At 45.6% G+C, this 22062-nt stretch overlaps 1 protein-coding gene across 1 annotated transcript; it reads right to left on the minus strand.

Annotated features, from left to right (window-relative positions):
* Window positions 1-800: 800 nt before the first annotated feature.
* Window positions 801-20917, minus strand: CRYM (crystallin mu). The gene is made up of 8 exons (XM_017850212.1): window positions 20642-20917; window positions 19974-20127; window positions 18090-18152; window positions 12014-12115; window positions 9777-9960; window positions 4228-4349; window positions 3459-3543; window positions 801-1121 (listed from the first exon to the last, which is right to left on the minus strand). The coding sequence occupies exons 1-8, from the start codon at window positions 20809-20811 to the stop codon at window positions 1057-1059; spliced, it is 945 nt and encodes a 314-aa protein (XP_017705701.1). The 5' UTR covers window positions 20812-20917; the 3' UTR covers window positions 801-1056.
* Between the last annotated feature and the right edge of the window lie 1145 nt (window positions 20918-22062).

The raw sequence follows: 22062 nt of genomic DNA on the forward strand, positions 1-22062 counted from the left end.
AAAAAAAAAAAAAAAAGGCCGGGCGTGGTGGCTCACGCCTGTAATCCCAACACTTTGGGAGGCCGAGGTGGGCGGATCACCTGAGGTCAGGAGTTCGAGACCAGCCTGGACAACATGGTGAAACCCCATCTTTACTAAAAATACAAAAATTAGCCGGGCATGGTGGCGTGCACCTGTAATCTCAGCTACTTGGGAGGCTGAGGCAGGAGAATCGCTTCAACCCGGGAAGCGGAGGTGGCAGTGAGCTGAGATCGTGCCATTGCACTCCAGCCTAGGCAACAAGAGTGAAACTCCATCTAAAGAAAACAAAAACAAAAACACTGAATTGTATACTTTAAAATAGTAGATCTTAGAGTATGTGAGTTGTATCTGTAAAAAGAAAAAAGAAAAGAGGCTGGGCACAGTGGCTTACACCTGTAATCCCAGCACTTTGGGAGGCCAAGGCAGGTGGATCACGAGGTCAAGAGATCGAAACCAGCCTGGCCAACATGGTGAAACCCCATTTCTACTAAAAATACAAAAATTAGCTGGGTGTGGTGTTGCACGCCTGTAGTCCCAGCTACTCGGGAGGCTGAGGCTGAGGCAGGAGAATTGCTTGAACCCGGGAGGCAGAGGTTGCAGTGAGCCAACATCACGCCACTGTACTCCAGCCTGGGCGACAGAGAGAGACTGTCTCAAAACAATAATAAATATAAAAGAAATTTCATTATAGCCAGTGGAGCTGCCCCAGGGAGTGAATAGAAGCATCTGATCCCTCTCAGTTTCTTTGTGATAGGAATAGAAGTTACCGAAGCAAACACTGCAGAATTGGAAAGTGCTTTATTTCAGGGAAATATAAAGGGAAATGAATGCTATTATAACTTGGTATAGCAGAAGAAATGGCTAGTTTTGCTTTCCAATGACAAACATAAATGAGGATCTCAGCACTTAAGGTAAAACGCAGTAAGCACAAAAGGAGAGTTCACTGGGGACTGGACTCCCTCATTTACTCTAGAAATTATGAGAACCAGCAGCAACATTCCTCGAGCATCCATCTCAACACCAAGTTCCTTTGTTTCATTTACCAGATGACCAGGAATCATAGATCAGTTTGGCTGCAACTGTGTCTTCCACTGCCATTCCTGGAATAGACAGAAATTTGGTTCACCTTTGGTCAGAACAACTTTTCCTGAAACACCCCAGGTCCCATGGCTGGCAGTTTCCTGATATGTGTCCATGTTGCCAATGCCCATTGGAATAATGAGGACTGATACTCAGAGGTGAGTTCAGGCTTAGATGGTCCACAAAGGGGCAGAGAATATGACACTAAGAAACACCCACCAAAAAATTGTGTGTCCTTCTAAATCTAGCTCAGGGCTGAGCAAACTTTTTTTTTGAGACAGAGTCTCGCTGTCGCCCAGGCTGGAGTGCAGTGGGGTGATCTTGGCTCACTGCAACCTCCACCTCCCAGGTTCAAGCGATTCTCCTGCCTTAGCCTTCTGAGTAGCTGGGATTACAGGCGCATGCCACCAGGTCTGGCTAAATATATATATATATATTTGTATATTTAGTAGAGTTGGGCTTTCACCACGTTGGCCAGGCTAGTTTTGAACTCCTGTCAGGTGATCCACCCGCCTCGGCCTCCCAAAGTGCTGAGCTTACAGGCATGAGCCACCAGGCCCAGCCTGGGCAAACTTTCTAAAAGAATCAGACAGTAAATCTTTTAGGCTTTGTGGGCCACAGGGTCTCTACTACAATTATTCAACTCTGCCTTTAGAGTAGAAAGTACAGCCAACAGGTAGACAAAAGAGCCTGACTCTGTATCAGTGAAATTACGTATGGAACTGAAGCTTGAATTCTGTATCACTTTCATACATCATGAAATATTTTCTCCCCCCGATCATTTGAAAATCTAAAAACCATTTCAAGCTCATAGGCCACACAAAAGCAGGAAGGCGGGCGGGTCTGGCCCACAGGCTGCAGTCTGCTGACCCTTGGTCCAGTTCGAACGCTGCATCCTTTGGCAGCTCCCCTCTGTCTTGTAGTTTTGGTAGACACCTTAACCTCTGCACCCAGCGCAGATACATAATTAGGTGCTTGATGTGCATCCATTAGGTGAAATGATGTGCCAATAAACTAATCCCCAAAAGTAAGAAAGCAAAAATTGCCAGAAACAACAGAACAAGTTTCTGCAGCATTTTGGCTCCTTAAGTGGGGGCTGGCTGACCTCTGATCTGCCATGACCTCTGAAGCTTTCAGACAAAACTGGATCCATGTGATGTCTTTGAACCAGGCTCCAGATAAAGTTTTATTGCCTTTGTCTTCCAGTATATGAGAGATTTTAAAGACATTTACCAACCTGCAAGGTATGCATACTTAACCAATGGCATGGGCTCTGGGTGGTCAGAACACTCTTGATGCTCTGCCAGGCATTAACTCTTTTGCTGCTTGATTATGAAGTATGGAAGGTCATGAGAGGTGACAGAGGACACTCTTTTTTTTTTTTTTTTTTTTTTTTTTTTTTTTTTTTTTTTTTTTTTTGAGACAGAGTCTCGCTCTGTCGCCCAGACTGGAGTGCAATGGCGCGATCTTGGCTCACTGCAAGCTCCGCCTCCCAGGTTCAAGTGATTCTCCTGCTTCAACCTCCCAAGTAGCTGGGATTGCAGATGTACACCACCACGCCTGGCTAATTTTTGTATTTTTAGTAGAGACAGAGTTTCATCATGCTGGCCAGACTGGTCTCAAACTCCTTAGCTCAAATGATCTGCCCTCCTCGGCCTCCCAAAGCTCTGGGATTATAGGCGTAAGCCACCGAGCTCAGCCTATTCCCATGTACTTCTGTTTCCTTCAATCTCATAGTGTGGAAGAGGACCTGGGGCAAGGGACAGACTGGCCACCGGGACCCCACCCTTTGTTGGGCTTCTATAAGGTACCCCATACAACTCAGGTGGTAGGAGGCTCCCGGTGGAAGCCCTCCTCGAAGCAGCAAGTGAGAGAGTAGGGAAGGAGGGAATGAACAGGGCTCAGGCTATACTTTCCATCTGACTCTCTTTCAGGTTGGGTCTCTGCCATTTCCCTTAAGGATCCTGTCTTTTAACATCTTAGTTCCCTGCCCGCTCCATCTCTGAAGGGTACCTTCTGAGTTTCATTAAGATCTGCACCTAACTGATTCATTTTATATGCACATCCCACCTAATCCTCACTCGTAACAGGTGGTGAAGAAACTGTGACCTAGAGAGGTCAGATCACTTGCCTAAGGACACATGCCTTTGAGTGGCAGGGAAGGGACTCTGACCCAGGACTGCTCAGTTCCAGAGTTCATGGGCTTCATCACTAGGCTAAGCCATGTAAATAATTGACCTGAATGATGGAGCACAATGATTCAGCTGCAGAGTCTGGTGGTCATTGCTCTTCCCACCAGCGGGTGAACCTGCCTTGTGCTCTAGTTGGATTTGTGCCCAGGGAGCAGTGGATCTTACCCAAAGACTTGAACACCGTGGTCTTCTCACAGTGGGCTGGCTTCACTCCCTTAATCACTTCTCCCAGCTCAGCAAAGATCTCGGCCTAGGAAACAAACATACGCTGACCCAGGCATGAAGCTAAAGTCTGTTCAGGGTTGACTTTTGAAGCCAGCCCAGGGAGTCCCTGAACTGGATAAGAGAGAAATTTGATTCAAAAAAAATTATTCTTTGTATACTGAATGATATTAGGGAAGAGGCTGGCCCCCTAAATCCTTTTGGGGTGGCATTTGCTTTTGGGATACCATAAACACAGAGATTCAAGTTGGTGTCCAGGGAGTTGTCCTGCCAAGATCATTGTGTCAGTGAGGAAATAGACATGCTCTTATCTGAACATGCATGCCAGCAGCTCCCTTCTTGTTTTGATGCTGATTATAACAGTAAAATGAGGCCAGAAGGTGGGCAACACAGTCTTATCGTGTTGGCCACATTGGGAAGGTTTCCAGGTTGCAAGAAGCTTCCAATCCCACTGCTTTATAGGACAGCCTAGCAAAAAATTAAAATCCATTGAGCTTCTTCCAGGAACACACATGTCACCACCTATAATGCCCACATTTTTCTGCAATGGAATTAAAGAGGGTTGCAAAATGTTTAGGAGCTCCCTCCCCTAAAAGGAGATGGGGTGACTGAGGTCTCGAGCAGACCTAACTGGAAGGGAAGTTAATGAAACCCTGGGATTCAGGTGAGGCCAGCCAGGTGGCAGCCCTGACCCAGGTCAGAAGAGCCTCACCCCTGACAACAGGACATCTCCAGACTCCTTCAGGGCAGCCTCCTGGGAATCCACGTACAGCACAGCTTCCTTCATGAGCTCATCATCCAGTTCTCTCCAGTCAGGTCGGCTGGCTCCGACAGCTAAGAGACAGCAAAACAGACCCTAAGCCCAGGATTAGTGCCAAAGGCTACAAAGAAAGCCAAAGCATAGGAGAGAGGTGAACAAAGGACCTGTGAGCACACTCAGATTCAAAATACCCCCTCGTCCCCCAGGCCATGCCTCTCCCAAGCAGTAAGACCAAATACCTTATTAAGAAATAGGCCGGGTGTGATGGCTCACACCTGTAATCCCAGCACTTTGGGAGACTGAGGCAGGCGGATCATTTGAGTCCAGGAGTTTGAGACTAGCCTGGCCAACATGGTAAAACCCTGTCTCTACTAAAAATACAAAAAATTATCCAGGTGTGGTGGCTCACGCCTGTAGTCTTAGCTACTCTGGAGGCTGAGGCACGAGAATCGCTTGAACCTGGGAGGCAGAGGTTGCAGTGAGCCAAGATCATGCCACTGCACTCCAGCCTGGGCAACAGAGTGAGGCTGCATCTCAAAGAAAAAAAAAAAATACTACCTACCATTTTGCCTTTCTAGTCCATATCCCACGTCATTGCCAAAAGATTTTGAGGCGACACAGCATTCATTTACAGGGTGTCTACTATCTGTGGGATGTTTTGCACATACTATTTATAGTTCTCACAAGTACATTTCAAAGTCTGGTTCTCACTTAACAGATGCACAAATGGAGGCTCAAAGAAGCAAAGGTGTTTGCCAAGGTGAAGGATCTAATGGGTGAATCTAGGTCTGAGAGAGCCCCTGTGCTTTCACACCTCTTCTGCTTAACGGGAGCAACAACTTCCTCACAAAAATCCTGAAACAGAGACATCACATGGAGTTTATTCATACCCCATTCTCCTCTTGATCTCCATCATTCCCATTCCTCACCCTTAACCAGTTCTTTTAATATCTATTTTTTTCTTTTTGGAGAGAGGGTCTCACTCTGTTGTCCAGGCTGGAGTGTAGTGGTGCAATCAGAACTCACCACGGGCTGGGCGCAGTGGCTCACACCTGTAATACTAACACTTTGGAAGGCTGAGGTGGGTGGATCACTTGAGGTCAGGAGTTCAAGACCAGCCTGGCCAACATGGTGAAACCCTGTCTCTACTAAAATACAAAAATTAGAGGGGCATGGTAGCACACGCCTGTAATCCCAGCTACCTGGGAGGCTGAGGCAGGAGAATCTCTTGAACCTGGGAGTCGGAGGTTGCAGCAAGCCAAGATTGCGCCACTGCACTCCAAACCAGGCGACAGAGCGAGACTCCATCTCAAAAAACAAACAAACAAAAACTCACCACAGCCTCAAACTCCTGAGCACAAGTGATCCTCCCGCCCTCAGCCTCCCAAACTGTTGGGACCACAGGCACGTGCCACCGTGCCCCTTTCCTTCTCCTCACCCCCAGTTCTCTCTTAACTCATGACCAAAAAAAAAAAAAAAAAAAAAAAAGCCCAGTATCAGGGTCATGGAGAAGTCTTAGCAGAAAGAAAACTGACTTCTGACTTCATCCTGGCCCTGAATTATCCTCATCCTCTGTGGAGTCCAGGACCAGAATGACGAATCCAAGGTGTCTTGCCCCCTGGCACTGGGACACAGGAGAATGCAGAGGCTGCCACCAAATGACTGCAAGGCCAGGGAGGTAATGAAAATGAGCAAAGCTGGTCAGAGGGACTGGATTAGATGTGGTGGAGACTGAGGGGTGGAGAAGCCAGCGGGCCCTTCCGAAGGGGACAGTCATTGTTCAGCTCCAGCTAATCATTACCATGTGTGAATGTAGATCCACTGTTACCAGATACACCCCAGTTGTTTTCGTAAAAGAGAAACAGGAAATCTATTTGCATATGTCACTCCTTGAGTTTTAGATCACTCTATGGTCCAAACCAAACACATCTGCTGACTGGATCCAGCCCCTGGCCGGCTAGTCTTTGAAAACTGCTATAAAGCCTTATACAAATATAAGACAGCATTTATATGCCTTCTTCCGCTGCCGCCCAGTTTTCTCCATTTGTTCCCTCCCGTTCTGTTCTCCTTCATTCTAATTTCCAAAGACAGTTGTGTAAAAATGTCCATCTTGAAGGTTGTTTGTGCAGAGAGTTCTATAGAACAAAAGCACTAGCTAAGGAAGCTTGTAAATAAATCATAAGCTGGTGGGAACAAAATCCCCCTTTCTCAGGCCACTCCTTCTCACTGGACTTTTTCTGCCGCATAACCACCGCTTATGAGCGGGGCAAGTTCTCAAAGGGTTGTGTGAGGTCACTCAGGCGGATGGAGGTAGGCCAGGCAGTGAAGAGAGAGAGGCCTGACTCAGACAAGCCTCTGGCTTGGCTATGATGAGGCTAAATGAGTGAGGGTCGAAGACAGGCTGACAGGGTGTAGGGGCAGGAGGAGGGAGGCATGGGGGAGGTTGGAACTGGGCCTGTCACTCCGCCGAGCTGTAAACTAAGTAGAATCTGTTGGTGTTTCCCTGTTGTCTGCGCTTGTGACACATTTTTCTTAAATGTATGTGTTGCCTCTGTGAACACATAAACCAATCTTGTCCCTGGGCCAGGAAAACAGAAGTGATGGCTTGACTCAAAATCAAGTCAGCCCTTCCTGGAGGGTGATTCCAAGTGAGAGAGGGATCCAACATAAGGGAGATTCTCTGTGGATAGATGTGAGGATGGAGAGTCCATATGACAGGGAATTTGGGTCTTCTCTGGGAGCTGAGAATGGCCCCAAGGAAAGGGGCTCCCCCATCCTCCAATGTAAGGAACTGAATCCTGCCACACTGTGGGAGCCTGGAAGAGGATCCCCTGAGCATGAGATGAGATTGTAGCCCGGGTGTCGCCCAATTTCTTTTTTCGTGAGACTTTGCACAGAGGATCCAGCTACCTACGCCCAGTCTCCTGAACCACGGGAACTGTGAGATGATAATAATGTGTTGTTTTAAGCTGGGGGAAAAAAGAATCAAGTCCGTCTTCCTGAAGGTGCAGCCTTGGAAACCCATTTCACCATGAACAGGTTTCCCTTTGATTTCCCAAGTCCTTCCAGAAATGGTCTTATTGTCCATAAACTCAGCCCCGACTCACCTCTTACCCATTCCCTGGACCCAATCTGACCACAAGTCCCATGCTGGTGGAAATCTGAGACTTTCAAATTACTTTGATCCCTTCCTCAAACATGCCATGTTCGCTTCCACACTCAAGGCCTTTGCATCTGCTGTTCTCTCTTGGGGACAGCTTCAGCTGATCTGATCAGCTATTGGCATGGCTAGCTCTTCCTCTTCATTCAGGTCACAGCTCAAAACCCACATCTTAGAGAGCTTCTCAGATAACCCTATTGAAAACACCTCTCTCTGCTTCTACCTTCCACTTCCACCACCAGCCTCTATCACTCAGGGCCTTGTTCTTTCCGGTCTCGTCTTTAGCCAGAACTATCTAATTCCTCTAGGTGTTCGTTTGTTGTCTATCTCTCCTCACTGAAATTAACCACCAGGAAACCAACGACCTTGACTGTCTGGTTATTGTGGCATCCCCAGCATCTAGAAGAGTGCCTGGCACACGGTAGAGATTCAGTCAGAATGTATGATTGAATACGTCATCATTTTACTTGGCTCTCGCCTGCTCATCTGCCCACGTGTGCAAAGCTCTTAGCTTCTGAGTTCACACCATGTGCTTGTCACTAAAACACAGGGCACCGAGACCATCTTTAAATCCTCTAGAATTTGCCTGCTGTGCTCACCAGAATTCAGTCTTCCTGTTGGAAGGCAATTATGAGTATTATTTAAAGCTTGGACTCTGAGGATAGAGTGCCTCAGTTCAAATCCCAGTTCTGTCATCAAGAACCTCTGATTTTGGGCTGGACGCAGTGGTTCATACCTGTAATCCCAGCACTTTGGGAGGCTGAGGTGGGCAGACCATCTGAGGTCAGGAGTTCGAGACCAGTCTAGACAACATGGTGAAACCCCATCTCTACTAAAAATACAAAAAATGTAGCTGGGCATGGTGGCGCGTGTCTGTAATCTCAACTACTCGGGAGGCTGGGACAGGAGAGTCACTTTACTTGGGTGGCAGAGGTTGCAGTGAGCCGAGATCATGCCACTGCACTCCAGCCTGGGTGACAGAGTGAGACTCCATCTCAAAAAAAAAAAACCAAAAATGTGTGACTTTGGAAAAGTTATATAATTTCTCCATGCCTTGGTTTATCCCCCTGTAAAATGGGGTTTATGATAGTAGTTCCTGCCTTGTAAGTTAGTTATAAGTATTAAATGACATTATACATAGAATAATGTCATTTAATATAAACAGAATAATGTCATTTAATATACAAAGAATTATACAAAGAATTTGGGACAGCACCTGCAATAGTATTAGATATAGACCAGCTCTTGCTATAACACCCAGAGCCATCTGAAGGTCTACAGAGGCCCCGGGCACCCTCATGTCTGGAGTAGCCTCTCCTGCCCCTTGTCCTATCACACATATTAAAAAGCATATGCGTGTCACATAAAAAATTACAGAACAAAAGAAATTTAAAGTTTTATAATTCTTAGTGTTAAGAACAAATGACTCATTTGGCCTCTGTGATTTAAACTCCATCACAGTTCAGAATTGAGCTGTGAATTACCATTTACCATAATTTTACATATTATGGCCAGGCGTAGTGGCTCATACTTGTAATCAATCCCGGCACTTTGGGAAGCTGAAGTGGGTAGATTGCTTGAGGTCAGGAGTTCGAGACCAGCCTGGCCAACATGGTGAAACCTCGTCTCTACCAAAACTTACAAAAAATTAGCTGGGCATGGTAGCACATGCTTGTAGTCCCAGCTACTCGGGAGGCTGAGGTGGGAGAATCGCTGGAACCCAGGAGGCAGAAGTTGCAGTGAGCTGAGATCTCGCCACTGCACTTCAGCCTGAGTGACAGAGTGAGACCCTGTCTCAAAAAAAGAAAAACAATTTACATTTTATAGAACATTAAATATTCATTAGTTTCAGATTTGTAATTTCCCTTTTACAGTTTTTGGAGCAAATATTGTTTGTTTGTTTTTTAAGACAGAGTCTCACTCTGTTGCCCAGGCTAAAGTACAGTGGCACAATCTTGGCTCACTGCGTCTGCCTCCTGAGTTCAAGCCATTCTTGTGCCTCAGCCTCATGAGTAGCTGGGACTACAGGTGCAAGCCACCAGGCCTCGCTAACGTTTGTATTTTTAGTAGAGACGGGGTTTTGCCATGTTGACCAAGCTGGTCTCAAACTCCTGGCGTCAAGCAATCCACCTGCCTCAGTCTCCCAAAGTGCTGGGATTACAGGCATGAGCCACTGCACCTGGCCAAATATTGTTTTTTTCAATCTCACACATTTTCAAGGCCCTTAAATAGCTTGGGCATTCTGCATGAATAAACTAACTCTACAGATGGAGCCAACTGGTCCAGTCTAGAGAGTAGCCTGGCCACCACCCATCATGCCTTATGGAGCCACTCTACTTACCATTGATGTGAGCCCCTGGCTTCACCCATTCGCCAAACAAAATGGGCTCTGTTGCCAGGGTGACTGTGATGATCACATCTGCACCTGCCACAGCCTCCTGGACCGAAGAACAGACCTGTACCTCTCCTTGCACTGTGTCTGCAAACTTCTCTGCATTTTCTTTGGTGCGGTTCCATATCCTCACCTTCATTGGGAGTAACAAGAAGGACACTAGTGCCATTTTTTGGCTGCTTATGTTACACTGAGCCCAGGGATGCGAAGGGAAAGTTGAACTACTCTGGGATAGAGGCTGATGGTTATCTAAATCACTCGTAAATCATTCCCCATGGAGAATGGACATTTGATCAGGGGTACAGCATTAACTTAGACATCTGGCCAGGTCTTTGAAAATCAGCATTCTCTACCACTTTCCCGTTTTAAAAAGGGTAGAAGTATTTCACTTCCAGGCCAAGATGCACAGCCTCAATAGCTAAATAGCTATTATATATTAATAGCATAATAATTAGCAGAGCAAGTTCTGGAGCCAGGTAGACTTGGAACCAATCTCTGCTACTTCCTGAAATTGCTTCATGTCATTCAGCCTTAGTTTCCATGTCTGTAAAATGGAAGTGATAACTGGTAAAGTCTGTGTGGAACTCACACTTTATGTCCGAGACCCCGTAAAGGAGTTGTAATGGGTGGGAGATTCATACAAAGGATTATTTATGACAATGTTTTTCATGGAATGACTTGATTGGTGAAGGATACTTAGGAAATTCAAGATCAGAAGAGTTTGAAGGTAAATGGCACAGCCAATGAAAAGGCCAAGAATGGTAGCTACAGCTGGAATCCTGAAAGCTGCTGGGGTTAGGGGGTGGGACAGTGGCCCCGCCAGGAGCTGGGGACTTGCCGACTTGCTTGACAGGTTTCGATGTTTGGGTCAAGGGCTTCTCACCCGTCAACTGAAAATAAGGCCTACAGAATTTCTTATAAGGCAATATAATACATACAGAAACAAACTTTATGTCTAAGCATGTTCACCAAGCAAGGTGAAAAACAGAACATTTTGCCCAGCCAGAAGTGCATAGTTAACCTCTTCACCCTTCTTAATAGAAGACTATGCAAATTTTATGCAAAAATTAGATAACCTGAAAAGTGATGTTGGAACATTCAGTAAGAGAGGATATAAAATGGTGCGTATCTAACATGACTAAAACTATGTTATAAAAAGCTGAAGAGGAAAGATCAGAGAACATTAACTGCCTTTGAAAACAGATAAAAGGGCATTTTTCTTTTGTTTTCTTCCTTGTATTAAAAGTAATGGCAACCGGGCGCAGTGGCTCATGCCTGTAATCCCAGAACTCTGGGAGGACAAGGCAAGTGGATCACCTCAGGAGTTCGAGACCAGCCTGGCCAACATGGTGAAACCCCATCTCTACTAAAAAATACAAAAATTAGCCAGGCGTGGTGGTGGGCACCTATAATCCAAGCTACTGGGGAGGCTGAGGCCCAAGAATCACTTTAACCCGGGAGGTGGAGGTTGCAGTGAGCCGAGATTACGCCACTGCACTCTAGCCTGGGCGATGGAGCAAGACTCCATCTCAAAAGAAGAAAACAACAACAACAACAACAACAACAACAACAACAACAACAACAAAAACTGCAATTACGTTTGCACTCATCTAATTTTAAGTCTATATTTCCCAAGGCAGTGGTTTTATTTTCATCATTAAATCATACTTTGAATCTGCTCCATCCCTTTCATACACACACATAAAATAAAAGAGCATCAAACATTCCCAGAGGAAGCATGAGCCGCAGAGAAGGGAAGGTGGACCAGTATGGAGACTGCAAAAGAGAGAGGCTGTGGCTTACTGGTCTCCAGGTCTCATCCCACCCAGTTTCTTGATCCATAACCTTGAATACTTAAAAACTCTGGATTCTCCTAAGAAAAACATAATAGACAGGGGCTAAAAGGACAACTGAATGTATACAAGAGATATAAAAGAATCTTTTAACCGAGTAGGCTTGCTGTATCCTCAGACAAATGCCCTATGAACTGAGGACTGGAAACAGGTAACCAGATCTTCCCCGGACTCTTATCATCCATCCCCTTCTGGGAAGTCATGAAGATACAACAATGGTCTAGGTGGGGCTCACAACTTAATTATTTCAGAATAACCTGTGGTGCAGTGAAGGAGTATAGACAGCTCAAGGACCGCCCCCTTCTTCTCTCCCACCCCCGCCCCGGAACTTACCTCCTTAAAGGAGAACTGCTCTGTGAAGATCTCATAGTGGCTGTAGGCCTGGACCCCAGCTCCAAGGATGCACAGTACTTCACTGCTGGGGGGTTTCAGAAACTATGTGAGAGAAATGAAGTGGCAAAGGTCAAGGGAGACCCTAGCAGATAGGTACAAAACTAAGACGGTTTGAGTATCAGGTGACTTCTGCCTTCTCTTCTACCGCCCCCAAGAGGGCAATCTTGCAGGCAATCAAGAGAATTCCCCTGTGTCGAGTGGGAAGAGAAGGAAGAAGGCTTCACTGAACAGCTAATGTATGCCAATGCTTTACCCCCATGATCTCATTTAGTCTAGACATTGGCCCTACAAGTGGGGGACTCCTATTATTGTCTTCTTACAGATGAAGAGACTGCGGTCCAGAAAAATGAACTTGCTCTGGGTCTTACAACTATTTTTAAAATTTATTTATTTATTTATTTATTTATTATTTGTTTGTTTATTTTGAGACGGAGTCTCGCTCTGTCACCTAGGCTGAAATGCAGTGGCAAGATCTCGGCTCATTGCAATCTCTGCCTTGTGGGTTCCAGTGATTCTCCTGCCTCAGCCCCCCAGGAGCTGGGATTACAGGTGTGCACCATCACAACCAGCTAATTTTTGTATTTTTGATAGAGATGGGGTTTCACCATGTTGGCCAGGCTGGTCTCCAACTCCTGACCTCAGGTGATCTGCCCATCTCGGCCTCCCAAAGTGCTGGGATTACAGGCGTGAGCCACTATGCCCGGCCGGGTTTTAGAACTATTAAAGGGCACAGGGAGGCTCTAAAGTCACATCTTCCATACCCCAAAGCCCATGTCCTTTCTTCTATGCCATTGTGTCTCAGGTGCGTGCTCAGCCATACCCACTTCTCAGAGCTCTGAGCTGCTTCTAAGAGCTGCCTGGATGCTGTGAGCCCTTCCTTCCCAGGATTCTACCTATATTCGCCAAGCCCACTCTGTTGATCCTTTCGTAGCCTCTGTCTTCCTCTGAAGACGAATGTAGAATTAGCATTTGTGGCACCTCCTGAGGGTGTCTGTGTTTGAGAGCAGGGTTCTGTGATCAGCTCATGTCCAGTGCCACCTCTCCAATGAGGCCTTTCTGACCTCCTTGATAGAATGCACAAGGCTATAGCCTTATTTGTTTGTAGATTTTCTTCTACAGGCTTAAGCCCCATGAGGACAGAGGTAGTCTTATTTGCACAGAATTGGTACAAGAGGTAGCACTAGGCTTCTCAACCTTGCTACTACTAACATGTGGGCTGGACAATTCTTTGTTGAGGAGGGGCGCCATCCTGGGTATTATAGGATATGCAACAGTATCTCTGGTTTCTATCCATTAGATGTCAGTAGCATTTTCCACCCCTTCAAGTTGTGGGAACTAAAAATGTCTGCACTCTCCTAAATGTCTCTGGAGCAGGTGACAAACTCATGCTCAGTGGAGAAGCACTGGCATAGAGAAAAGACATCACTTGGCCCTCGACACCAAATATATTAAATAAAACCCTCTTCTGCCTTTTCTCTATTTCATTTAGTGAACTTTGAGTTCCCTGGGGTCTGTTCTTTCATACAATGCTACTCACTGGAATTCTGGAGTATAATATTTAAAAAGTGAAAAATCTTCTTAACTACAAATTACTAGCAAAATATCATCTCTGAAATATTAGGGATTAATTTTATCTCCTGCAGCTACCGAAGGAGAGATACCATTCTGTGCCATAAAATATAGTTCGACGTCTCTGATTTGAGAAGGTTTCAAAATGATAATATCCACAAGACTAGAAATCTTATGTTTCTGTCTGATAAGGATAATTAGATGATTGTTTTTCCTTAATTGTTACCATTTTCTTCTGTTCTCAGTTAATATGAATCTATTCTTGCAAGTACAGCTGAGCTTCAGAAATTGTTACAGTATCCCATAAAAATAACCTTCAATTTCCTAAACTAAATGTGTAATTGTGATTGCTTGTCTTACTTGATAATTTGTTGCCCTGGTAATAGTGTGATAATTGAGATTTAAAAAAAATTTTTTTTTTTTTGGAGACAATCTGGCTTTGTTGCCCAGGCTGGAATGCAGTGGTGTGATCTCAGCTTACTGCAACCTCTGCTTCCTGGGTTCAAGTGATTCTCGTGCCTCAGCCTCCTGAGTAGCTGGGATTACAGGCATGCACCCCCCCCCCTTGGTTATTTTTTTTTTTTTTTTTTTTTTTTTTTTTTTTAGTAGAGATGGGGTTTCGCCATGTTGGCCAGGCTGGTCTCGAACTCCTGACCTCAAGTGATCCACCTGCCTCGGCCTCCCAAAGTGTTGGGATTACAGGTGTAAGCCACTGCACCCAGCCGATTTTTAATGATACATTTATAAGATTTATTAAATAGCATTAGTGGCACTTCAATCTTTTCTCATAAGCATGTAGGTTAAGTACATGTGTATGAATCTGCTAGGTTTCTCACTTAAAGAGTCTGAAAGTCTGTTTCATTTGCATTTTCCAAGGCCTTGCATGGTCTGGCCCTCCCATCTCTATAGTCCTCTCTCATACCATCATGCCATGTTCCCCTGTACTTCCTGTCTTCCAGCCATACTGGCTTCCTTGCAGCTTCCCAAGCTCATGTACTTCCTCCAACCACAGGGCCTTTGCATGAATTAATTCCTCGCCATAGGATGCTAGGCTGCTTTGTCCCCTCTGCCCCTCACAAGTAACTCCTATTATCCTTCAATCTCAGCTCAAATATCCCTTACAGAGGCACAGCCACAGACTAGATCAAGATATACTGCTTTACACGCTCATAACACTTGTCAGCGTTATAGTTTCATATTTATTGGCGTGATTTTTTGTTTGTTTGTTTGTTTTGAGACTGAGTCTCACTCTGTCGTCCAGGCTAGAGTGCAGTGGTGTGATCTCGGCTCACTGTAACCTCTGCCTCCAGGATTCAAGCAACTCCCTTGCTTCAGCCTCCCCAGTAGCTGGGATTACAGGCACCCGCCACCTTGCCCAGCTAATTTTTTTTTTGTTTTTGTCTATTTAGTAAAGATGGGGTTTTGCCATGTTGGCCAGGCTGGTTTTGAACTCCTGACCTCAGGTGATCTGCCTGTCTCAGTCTCCCAAAATGCTGGGATTACAGGCGTGAGCCACTGCACCCAGCCTGTTGGTGTGATCTTTGGACTATATCTTGTCTCCCCCACTGGACCCTGTACTACATGATGGCAGGTATTGTATCTGGTTTTGCTTACTCCATGCTGAGCATAGAACCTTGCACTTGGTGGACACTCAAATATTTGTTGAATAAATGCATGTCAGTGCTAAACCCTGATACATACTGTCACCTTGAGAAAACATATCAGTCTTCAATGAAGCTTATGTGAGACCCAAGCACAAAAAATGTATTATGTTCATCAGACCCTAGAGCTCCCTATACTTATTCTACCCCACAAAAACCCTAAATAAAAGAGAAATGGTGGACAAGATTCAAGGCAACAAGTAAAATAGACCCTTTGTTCCTTATTGAAAGTGTTCATCTGAGCCCCTGGAAATAAAGCTGTGAAGTTTCAGCCTAAACTTTGAAGTGTCTAAACTTTGAAGTGTCAACCCGAGGCTTCTTGATTCTTCTGGGAGCACAGATTTTTATTAATGCAACAAAGCAGTGTTATTGCAGGCTGGGTCTACCAAAAGTGTGGTTTCCAGACCTGGTTGATCCTTACTCTCTGTGTTTTGATTCAGTAGGCATGGGAATTGGAGTTTTTAAAAACTTCCCTAGCTAATGCTGCTGCATAGCTTGCTTATGTTGGAGACTTCTCATCTGGGACAAGACCATGTGGCCTCAAAAGAACCCACAGGCGTCTGGTTGTATGACTTCAGTAAACCCAAGTTTCTATTCTTCGCTACATAAAATGAAGCCATTAATACTTTCCCTGCCTTCCTCACAGAAACTCATGGTCCAGACAAGGGGCTGGAAATGATTCTGAAAAAGACTAAAGCTCTTTATAAATAGCCGGGGCGCGGGGTGCGCCTCAGCCTGCTAATTCGCCAGCGCGACTCTTGGGGTGCCGAGAGGGCTGGATCACGAGGTCAGGAGATCGAGAGCCATCCTGGGTCTACACGTGAAACCCCGTCTTCTACTAAAAAATACAAACAAGAACTAGCCGGGGCGAGATGGCGGGGCGCCTGTGAGTCCAGGCTACTCGGGAGGCTGAAGGCAGGAGAATGGCGTTAAACCCGGGAACGGAGCTTGCAGTGAGCCGAGATCGCGCGCCACTGCACTCCACGGCCTGGCGTGACAGACCGGAGACTCCGTCTCAACAAATAAAGTAAATCAAATAAAGTAAATAAATAAATAAATAAATAAATAAATAAATAATAAAAAATAAATGACAGGCAGTAATAGGAGATTCATTCCGTTCCCAAATTACCAGCAAACATAGCAAGGGGTCCTTGATTACTTGAGTCAGGTCTGGATATAACTAAAAACCAGTTCATTGAGGTGGGTGCTGTTGGTCTACTCCCTTCGTATACAATTACCAGATTAATCCTCCCATTCTTCCCCCCACCCCTCCAGGAGGTACCCTCCAGGAGGTACATAGAAAACACCTGGTCTTTGCTGCTACACCTTTCCCTGGGTTACCATGTTCCCTTTATAATAACTTAGGAAAACCAGTGTCCCAAGACCTTGTACTTCCACATTTAATGTGAAAGACTCCAGATTCCAATCGTTCCCACAAACACCCTGTTTTCTAAGCCTGATCCTCTTAACTCTAACTTCTAAAAATGCTGTTTTTCTTATAGGATGACTTGACATTGCTTACCATTCCCTCTGCCCGGAGCGCCCCTCCGCATTTCCGCATGGTTCACTAACTCACTGCTTTCATCTTTGACTCAAATGTCACCTTCTCAGCGAGGTCTTTCTTGGATAATGTAAAATGTGACACCTTCTCCCATACTCTCAATTCTGCTTTATCTTCATCTTACTAACATGTTATGTGACTTTTTGGGTTGTTGTTGGTTTTATTTTTTAGCAAATTCTAAGCACACTATTCATCATTTATTAATATGTGCTAATTATTTAATTACATATTATTTATTACTATTTAACACATTATTAAACTCAAAAGGTTTTTTTTGTTGTTGTTTGTTTGTTTTGTTTTGTTTTTTAAGACAGAGACTCACTCTGTTGCCCAGGCTAGAGTGCAGTGGCTCGATCTCGGCTCACTGCAACCTCTGCCTCCTGAATTCAAACGATTCTCCTGCCTCAGCCTCCCAGGTAGCTGGGATTACAGGCACCCGCCACCAAGACCAGATAATTTTTGTGTTTTCATGAGAGATGAGGTTTCACCATGTTGACCAGGCTGGTCTCCAACTCCTGACCTCAAGTGATACTCCTGCCTCAGCCTCCCAAAGTGTTGGGATTACAGGCATGAGCCACTGAAGCCGGCCTGTGTTTCCCTTTTTATTGGTATTGTCTACCTCCCCTATGTGTGCCCCTCTGTTTTGCTCATTGCCATTTCCCTAACATTTAGAACAGCACCTGACACAGGATAGGAGCTCACTCAATACTTGTCGAATGAACACACGGATCTGGCTTGGCTCTGTTCAGTTCACTCTGCCTCTTGTGTAGTACTAGCTTTGGTCTATGGGACAATCATACTGTCTTAACAGGGGCAATGTGGTACAGGGACAAGAAGCCAGTCCTGGAAGCCAGAGAGGTCAGGTATTAAATTCTTACTCTAGCACTTATTAGCTGTGTGATCCTGGGCAATTCACAGAACCTCTCTGAGCCATATTCCTTGACCTGGAAGGTGGAGAGAATTTCTCATTTCTATTCTTCAAGACTGATGGGAAGATTGAGAATTATGCACGTAAGGTACTTTCAATCTGGTCATGCACATTAAATGGTAGCTAATAATTTCATGAATTACTGTGCTTACCTGATATATCTAACATCTGGAGTCCCAGCTATGTCCAACAGGAAACCAAAATAAGTTCCCCACTTCTCCTTTAGTTTCTCAAGATTGAGATACCAGACCCCACCCAACAGCTCACCTTCATAGTACAGCCAGCCATTCATCTTACCTTGGTGGCAATGGCAGAAACTGCAGCTGTTCTCTTTGCAGTTATGACATTTCCATCCATGACCTTGGAGGAAAGGAGAGACAGTGAGCAAGGGGCACCCCGTCCACTACTTAAATTAGAAGAAACAGTTCTAAAATATTAGCCTAGGAAGTTTTATAGCATCCTACAAACAGCACGGGTTTGGTGTCAGACCTGGATCCAATTCCTCCACTTAAGAGATATGCAACTTTGAACAAACACTTTAATCTTTAAGCACTGGTTTCCTCACCTGTAAAAACAAAGATAATGCCAGCCATTCAGAGGGTTATTGTGAGGATTAAATGTACTGGCTTATCTGGAAACATCTAGCATATGCTGAGCCCTCAAGAACTGCCCGTTTTCTTTTCTTGCCCTAGGATTCTCAAAACACCAAATTAAGAAGGAACACAAGAGAGAAGGTTGTCATTCGACATTTGGACAAAGGTCATGAAACTCTTAGTGGCTCTCTGTTCCTGCTGCACATGTGGAAAGCTTCGTGAAGAGGCTCAGATACCACCCTTAGATTAACCCAGTCTGTATCTCTTCTAGGAGTCAGACCGAGACAGGTGATTCTGATACACAGCGAAGGTTGAAAATTATGCCTTGCTAGTAACAGCCACCCTCTGCACCCTTCTCTGTTTATAAGTTATTCATCTCAGCTGACCATCAAAAAAAAAGCATCATCAACCTCATTTTACAGATGAGGAAGTGAATCACCAAGTTACTGAACAGATTCAGCTGTCATCTAGTTTCAAAGCCTCGGGTTCTACCCCCCTGGGGAACCGCTGTTGGCAGGTGTATGAATGCCGTCTCCATTGGATGAGTTGGGAAGAGCTAGATATTCTCAAAGGAGTGTTGAACAGCCAGATTCTTTGGTGATCCAGAAATTCAGGGGAAAAGGAAGGATGTTGTAAGACCCAGCTTGGAGTGCACAGACCACAAGAGTTAACTATCAGACCTAGGATTGACTCTTGAGTCTTTCACTAACCAGCTATGTGACCTCAAGCAAAGTGACTATACTACCCTGAGCCTTGAGGACCTCAACAGAAGTTGAGGGGAAGGAGAGTTAATAAAAACACCCATAGAGGAATTTCTCAGAATTGAATATGATCAGTGTCTCCTTCTTGGCACATAAGTGCCCAATATATGGCAGTTAAAATGGCAGTGGTCTTAGGAGAGTCTGGACCGTTGACTTAGATTGAGCAGCTCTGAAGTCCAGCCATGCTAATTGTTGGTTACATAGACCTCAGTAAGTTGAACATGGTTGTTCTGACTCAATTTCCTCATCTATAAAGTGGAAGCAATCATATTACCCATCTCATAGAATGGTTTTAAGTATTAAGAGGATTAATAAATGTGAAATGTTTAGAACAGTGCCTGACACTTTAAAAAGTACTCCATAAACGAGAGCTACTGCTACCTTTTGATACTATGATTAGATATTAAAACAGGTCACACCGTATACCCCTCTGAAAAGGCTTCCAAGGATTACAGAACACCCCTTCTTTTCCATGTCGACAAGGATTCAGTAAGTAAATCTTCCCTTGGCTAATGGGTTCATTCAAGCTGTGTATTTGGGTAACTGAGTATAGGACAAGGACATATGCAAGAATGACAAGATTATTATTTCCACACTGTCACATGCTTGAGGCAGCAGTGGGCGCTGGTGCTGTGTTATGCATCTTCAGGCAGTCCTAGAAATAGATACATGAACACAGATAACCTTCACTGTTGCTGATATCCAGTCACTTGCAGAGGGGCACATGTAGTCACAATCAAGACTCCCCCTGCTTGTGGAGAACTCACTTTTGAACTTAAATCTGGGCCCAGGGGCCCCATTCCACCCCGGGACAGGAAGTTGCTCACCGCCAGCAGGGTGCCATTGCTGGGCTCAAAGAGTAGCACAGTAGCCTGGTGGGAGGGGACGACCGCGGTGATGCCGCGGTCCTCGTAGAAGGTGACCAACTTGGTGGTCAGGGCATCCTCTGCAGCACTGTAGGCGGGCATGACCCCCAGGTAGCTACAAGGAGAGAGGGAGCAGCTTCAGCCCGTTTCCATCAATGCTGGGGTCTCTTAGAAAGTACCCATATACCTTCCTTTCTCTTTCCTTCGTCACCGCCCCACTGGCCCTCTCCCAGCCCCCGCATCCCTCTGCCCTTCCCTTAGACACTATGCATAATATGTTCAGAAGTCTGATTCTGGATCAGAAAACCATTCCAGCTCTGCCACTTAGTAGCTGTGTAAGCCTAGGTAAGTCACTTAACCTCTCTGAGTCTCAGTTTTCCACCAATAAAACGGTGGCATCAATATCTCCCCAGGTGGAGAGTGCGCTGAAATAAACAAGGTAACACCCGTAAAGCGCCCACAAGGTAACACCCGTAAAGCTGTCCACCGGGTAGCGCCTATTAAAAGTGGCATCTGTTAGCAACAATTAGGCAAGCCGTCTCTTCCCTTCTTCCACCGCTTCTCTTCCTGCTCCTCCTCTTCCCCCTTTCTAGTTTCTCCTGCCCCTGGCCCCGATCCTCCTCACTCACCCCCTGTGCTTGGTCACCGGCACCACGGTGCGCACGGGCTGCATGACCCCTCCTTCGGGACCGCTGGAGAAGTTGGCCAGGGCAGTCTCTAGAGGCGGGATGAGGAGGCTGGAGCTGCGGAGGTGTTCCTCCACCTCGGCCGCGCTCAAGAACGCTGGTACGCGGTTCATCTCGCCACTTGCCTTCTAACCTCAGTCTCCGCACCGCGATCCACGTACCCTCGGCTGTGCCCTATATGAGCGCGCCCGCTGCGCTGCGGAGCCGCCTGCTGGTCACAGCCCAGCCTCCGGGGGCGGAGCAACCCTACCCCGCCCCGCCAGCTCTCTCCTCCCGCTTCACCCACCTCGACCCCTAAGGGTGGGCGAGATGGGTCCCTTCCAGCGACAGATTCCCCAAGATGGGCATCGAGGTGGCGTGCTGGGAGTCAATATTGTTCGATCCACTTTCTCAGTTCCTATAATCAGCTGTAGCCACATTCCTTGACTTTTGCATCCTACCTAACCCCTCCCCGTTAACTCGCTTTTTGCTGCTGTCTAGGTCACCGTGCCTGGGAAAGAATGGACAGGGAAAACGGTCATGGGGCTCCTTTATTCCTTAAATTACTGCCTACTGCTAGGAGATAAAAGGAGACGGAGGCTTATTTAATTTTTTTTTTTCCTTTTAATTCTGTCCCCATCTGGAGTCTCTTATCCTAGTCTTCCACCCACTTGTACCCCCAGATGTCTGGTCTTTGATTGCTAAGAATGCACAATTTTCTCACAGGCTAACTAACATAACAAACCTTCACCTTTAAAGGGGGAAGTTTGCAGGGCAGGGTGTAATCGTTTCCATCTCACGAAAAGCCAAATTGCAGGATCTTTTCTTCAAGGAGTTTTTACCTGAGATGGGGAAATAAAATTCGAAACAAATGATGTAAAGCTTAAGGCAATAAATCCAAGCCATCAAATCAGTAATAGGAAAAGTAAGTTAATTCAAAGAAAAGAGAGATTATTTTGACCTGGAGTGGTTAGATAAGGGCTTCATGAAAGAGTGGGGGCGAAACCAAGGTCTGAAATAATAATAGTGACAACAACAATGGTAACATCAGGTTATTGATCTTTACTATGTACCAGATACTGCACCATGCACTTCATGTATCATCTCATTTAATTATACAACAACCTCTAAGGTAGGGGGGTGTTGTTATTAGTTTTACTGTCCATTGGAGGCTCTGAGAAGGGAAGAAATTTAGTTCAAAATCATCCACCAAGTCAGCAGAGGAGTTGGCTTTGCCCCTTGGTTGGACTTCAGAATTATATGCCTAATCATTAAGCTACTTTGGCAGAAAGAGAGGAAGAGGCCATTACGGGCCAAATAAAGCCCTGGGGTGGAAGACAAGTTGAAAAGCTCTGGGAACAGTGAGTTGCCAGACGTGTTAGGCT

The sequence above is a fragment of the Rhinopithecus bieti genome, unplaced genomic scaffold, assembly GCF_001698545.2.
Source record: "Rhinopithecus bieti isolate Rb0 unplaced genomic scaffold, ASM169854v2 scaffold_1918, whole genome shotgun sequence".
Lineage (NCBI taxonomy): Eukaryota > Metazoa > Chordata > Mammalia > Primates > Cercopithecidae > Rhinopithecus > Rhinopithecus bieti.

Bases quoted from the DNA above. Each gene is read 5' to 3' on its own strand.
- CRYM (XM_017850212.1), bottom strand. From the start codon at position 20,811: ATGAACCGCGTACCAGCGTTCTTGAGCGCGGCCGAGGTGGAGGAACAC. The intron at 12,116-18,089 runs GTAAGATGAATG...TCTCTCACATAG, and splicing joins TTTCTGCCATTGCCACCAAG to TTTCTGAAACCCCCCAGCAG. The intron at 3,544-4,227 runs GTGAGGCTCTTC...TTTGTTTCCTAG, and splicing joins GAGATGTCCTGTTGTCAGGG to GCCGAGATCTTTGCTGAGCT.